The following is a 5,113-nucleotide window of genomic DNA, read 5'->3' on the forward strand; positions in this document are numbered from 1 at the left end:
GATCAGCTGGCATCATTTTATTCAGATGATCAGGGTCAACACCAGTTGGCAAGGGTAGGTAATTTAAGCACGCTTAATGGAAAAATTTGTAACACATACAGTAAACATTTGCTACCAAAACTAAATGGCAGAGCATGTTCATTGTATTCGTTTAACACAAAATGCATACAATCTATTAAAATAAACCTTAAAGAAGATGATAAGAAATGTAATTTTATGCATATATTCCTTTGAGAATTGTATGATAGGTGTTGTATTCATAACTTAAGGCATAACTGCGTAAGGCGATGTATACCAGTTTAGCAGTGATCCTCTCTGAACTTGTATCAATTCTTGTACAAACTATAAATGATACTAAGACTGATATCTATGACAATTTCGTTATGATATATTTTTTCGACCTTTTGGCCATTTCTGTATCTTAAAATATATGTTTGAACCGTAGTATTTTATTTTTTTCCATTTAAGTACAGCCTTGTAATGTTATATTACAGGTACTTGTTTGCATCAAAACCAAAGTTGTAGTAAAACTGTACAGATATAGAATCATCAAGTTTGTTTTGTGATGTAAAACATTGGGCCTTCAACTTCCATTTAGTTTTACAGTATGCCTTATTATTAGGCAGAACAATGTTTTAGAAATGCACATGAAGAAATACATATGTGTAAAAGGTCTCTTCACGAATATCAATACAATGTATGTATGTAGAATTATATGTAAAATTTTTACCCGTATTGCAGTAAAGCACTTTAAACTTCATGTAATGTTTTCTCTTTGTCTAAATAAAATGCTTGACTGATATCCTATGCACATCACTTTAATGCTATGCATTTTCTTTGTTTCGTCTTTTTGACTATTTTTATAGCCTATGATAATATAAACCCTTGAACTTAAGCCGTTTTTCTTTATAAGTATACCGTTGCATGGCTTTTATTGCATGTATGTACTTCTTTGCATGAAATTTAAAGTGATATTACAACTTCAGTTATGAAGATTTTGCATTAAACTTAACCTGAAGCTAATTTCATTGTAACAGTATGACTACCAAATTTATGATGAATCTTTAGAAATGTATAGACTCGATAGCTGAATTTGTGAAAGAATAAATCAGTACATTTTCAATGCCTCTCACTTGCAAGATATATTATGTGCTACGACTTTTTGGCCAGTTTTAGTAAAAGTGATAATACATGATACCATCATTATTATTATGAAGTCACTTTGGTCCTACAACTCCAATTTTTGTACTTTGACAATAATGATTATATTATGCAGATATTCGTTGGAGAAATGTATTCCGCTATTGTAATCATAATACCGATATAATTACGTTAGCTTAACGAATATCATTACAGTGTATGTACTAGCATGTTAAATTCGTTGTAAAAGTGCTGTCCTCTATCTATTCTGAAACCGTGCGATCTGTAGCGTTCTGAATTAAATGTTTTTTTTTTTCCAGCAATACATTAATTTCTTAAGAACCCCCCAAAACTGAGATCTTTTGAGGTTTTTAAGTTAACCGTATTACCCCGCTACTTAATTTTGAAGCGATTAAGGTTCTAATAAATGGCAGTCTTTTCAAGGATTGGACACGTCCATTTAACTTCATTTGGCCATCCAAACCCTGTTTAGGAGCGACTTATTCGCTAATTCTGAATAAGCCAAAGAGTGCAAGTAAAACAATGACAGAAATACGACAGACTCGTAATGATATGAGGTGACACTCGGAAGAGTAGCATATAACGCCATTAATATGTACCCTTTGTCCCGAGAAAAACGTTTCCTATGACAGCTCTGGAAGATTTTCTTAATAACGAAAATACCCGAGATGTTTTACAATTCAAATAATTTGTTTTGATAGTTCAATTCCAAGATATATGTTGAAATGCTCCTCGGTGACGATCTTTTTTCCAAAAGAATGGGCAATAAAAAGAACTATGTGGGTGGTTGGAGCTGGCCAAATCTCATTTAACTTATAGGTTTGTCTAAATCGTTTAAACTTGATAGGTTGAGAGAGAAAGAGTTGTGTGCTTCTTCAAACAGTAATAACTGCCCAGCTCTAAGCTGAAGACATCCCAGAGAAAAGCTGGCACCTGACGAGGGATTGGATCTGCCAAAGAAGAATGTTTAGCTTTTAACCTCATAACGTAAGGATTCTCACAAGACATATAATGCGTTCTGACTTCGACGACAATTTATTAAGAATGGCAAAAGTGATGCTACAAATTGATGCTCCAAAAGAAAGAGCTTTGTCACTAAAAATCTTTTCACGAAAGTTAAACCCTAATAACACAAAGTCAGACGGGGAAGCTGGTATAAAACGAACTGCACTCTTAATGTCAACATTAAACAATATGCAATGTCTCCCATGGTTTTGTACCAGCATATCCGGCCCGGCTCATCGAAACACGTTTACTTAAAAGAGAATAGTTTAGGATCTATATAATAATTCTGTGTTGAAATTTTACTCTTTATTTCGAATTTTCGGACACTTGTCCTTTTTCAAGAATATGGAAATATTTTTCTGACTAAGTAATATCCATGTAACATTTATATCACAGGAAATGAATAATGTTGACGTCCTGTCACTAAGACAACGTCACGTCATATCCTGTGTAAGACGTGACGTCGTTTCCCGCAAAAAGGGCAAGGTGCCAACATCATACATAACCAGAGAGCAAAACACAATACTAAGTGCAGCAAGATATACAAAATAATAATAATAATAAATAAATAAATAATAATAATAATAAAAATATATATATATATATATAATAAATAAAAACAGCAAGATAACTGTCCAATTCATTTTAAACCCCTAAAAGTTAAAATATACAGGATGTCTATACGCAGTCAGTTTGAAAACACTAGAAATGCATGCATTGTCATTTAAGTGAAAGGACCCTCCATAGTTTTTAGAATTACACAAGTTAAGTTAAAGAATCCAAGGGTCACTACTGATGACTATTAACGACTTTACTGAATGCATTTTAAATATTAAGTTTTACGTTACATCCCTGGGGTGTCTTCGTGCCTAGCCTCTTTATCCATTCCTCTTCTACCATCTGTCTGTAAATGCGTCCTTCGTTAAACACCTTTTGAAGTACTGCAACCTTTACATCTTCTGCTGTATGACCCTCGAAATGCCTCATAATTGGTTTATCTGCTTGTTGACGGACATCTCTAAGATGTTCTTCTGTGCGTTCTTTCAGGGATCTTTCTGTCTCTCCTACATAAACTGTCATGTCACACCGTGAGCAGACCAGAGCATATATTAAGTTTCTGTCAGTACATTTTGGAACTGAGGCTGTATTGTAGCTGCTGTTTTTGTCAGTGGACCAGACTTCTCCCATGTGGAGAGACAAACATATTCTACATTTACATAGGTTAACTGACTGCTTTAAAGCCTTGTTTGTTTTCCCGTGCACTAGGATGTCACATATATTTTTGTCTCTTCTGTAGGCAATAATGGGTGGAGATTGGAACACTTCCATCATCTTCTCAGATCTATATAAAATGTTCATATGTTTCCTAACAATTGAGTGGATATTAGGGAGCTGCTTGGTATATGTTAATACTAGTGGTACACGTTTGTCTTTTCCTTTTTTAGTCTGCTTTTGTAATAGGTCTTCTCTGTCTAAAGTATCTACTTTTGTCAGTTGCCGTTCTACTTCTTTTCCACTATATCCTCTTCTGCGAAGTTGTTGTTTAAGTTCAGTTCTGTGTTTCTGGTAATCTTGCTCTTTTTCACAGATTCTCTTAAGCCTAAGACCTAAGCCATACGCCAACCCTGATTTTGTATTTGGTGGGTGATTGGAGCTTTTGTGCAAATATAATTGTTTATCAGTGGGCTTCTTATACAGGCTGGTGTAAACTTTTCCATTCTCAAGTATTACCCATGTATCTAGAAATTCTATTTTAGCTGGGCTATATCTCAGTTCAACTTGAATATCTTTGTGTATACTATTTGCATGCCTCGCAAAATTTCTCAGACTTTCCTCTCCGCCAGTCCATAAACCAAATCCATCGTCTATAAATCTCTTGTAGAAAAGGGGTTGCTGGTGAAAGTTCATAAGTTTCTCATCCCAGATTCTCATGTATGAACATGCAAAATTTTTTCCTAACTTGGATCCAATAGCAATACCTTTTTTCTGTATATAGTGTTTACCACCAAGGTTGAAATTATTGTTGTTGAGGACGACTTCTATCATTTTTACCACATCTTCAGTTGGGACAAGCATGTTTGATCTTTTGTTGAGACCTATCCTACATGCATCAATACCTTCTTTCTTGGGAACAGATGGATATAATTTACAGACATCAAAGCAGAATAGCAATGTACCTTCAGGAAGTGGTGTCTGAATGTCTTTCAGTTTGTTTATAAAGTCAGTAGTGTCCCGGATGTAACTTGGTGATGAGGTTACAAATTCATTCAGTTCATGTTCTGCAAGCTCTGCCAATCTTTCAGTTGGTGTGTTCATTCCATTTACAATTGACCTCATTGGCACACTCTTTTTATGAAGTTTCGGATTACCTTTTAGAGAACCAGCCTTTGGATATTTAGGCAATAAGTACTGTTTCATGTCTTTTGGGATTGATCCATTTCTACTCATACTATTTACTAATTTCTTTACTTCTTTCATAGATGTCTGCGTTAGATCATTCTCGGACTCTGCGTATGAATCACTCTCCTCCATTTCTTTCTGTAGACTATTTAGATAACTTGTTTTGTCTAGAACAACAATACCAGATCCTTTGTCAGCAGGCCTTATAACAATATCATTATTGTGTAACAGTGATTGAAAAGCTTTCTGTTCTTCAGCAGTAACATTCATCTTCCCCACCTTTTTCAAACAGTTAACTATGTCATTTTTCACCATTTCAATGTACAGGTCATTGGACAGCTGAAATAGATCTCGACCAGGAACTATCGCATAAGTGTGAGCGAATTAAAGAAGATGCATCTTTTAAACTAATGGAATTAACAAAAGAAGCATGTGAGCGTAAACTGTTTTCATTAACTGGTAATATTAAACATCAAGAATCATGCATGTCAAGTAAATACAAGAAATCAAGTGATGAATTTGAAAGGAAGGAGCAGGCAAGGATTCA

General features: G+C 34.6%; 1 protein-coding gene across 1 annotated transcript; it reads right to left on the reverse strand.

Moving 5' to 3' along the window:
* Positions 1-2,991: 2,991 nt before the first annotated feature.
* LOC128552777 (uncharacterized) lies at positions 2,992-4,881 on the reverse strand. The gene has a single exon (XM_053533840.1). It carries the CDS (start codon positions 4,879-4,881, stop codon positions 2,992-2,994), a length of 1,890 nt encoding a protein of 629 aa, XP_053389815.1.
* Between the last annotated feature and the right edge of the window lie 232 nt (positions 4,882-5,113).

The sequence above is a fragment of the Mercenaria mercenaria genome, unplaced genomic scaffold (genome assembly GCF_021730395.1).
Source record: "Mercenaria mercenaria strain notata unplaced genomic scaffold, MADL_Memer_1 contig_3143, whole genome shotgun sequence".
Classification (NCBI taxonomy): domain Eukaryota; kingdom Metazoa; phylum Mollusca; class Bivalvia; order Venerida; family Veneridae; genus Mercenaria; species Mercenaria mercenaria.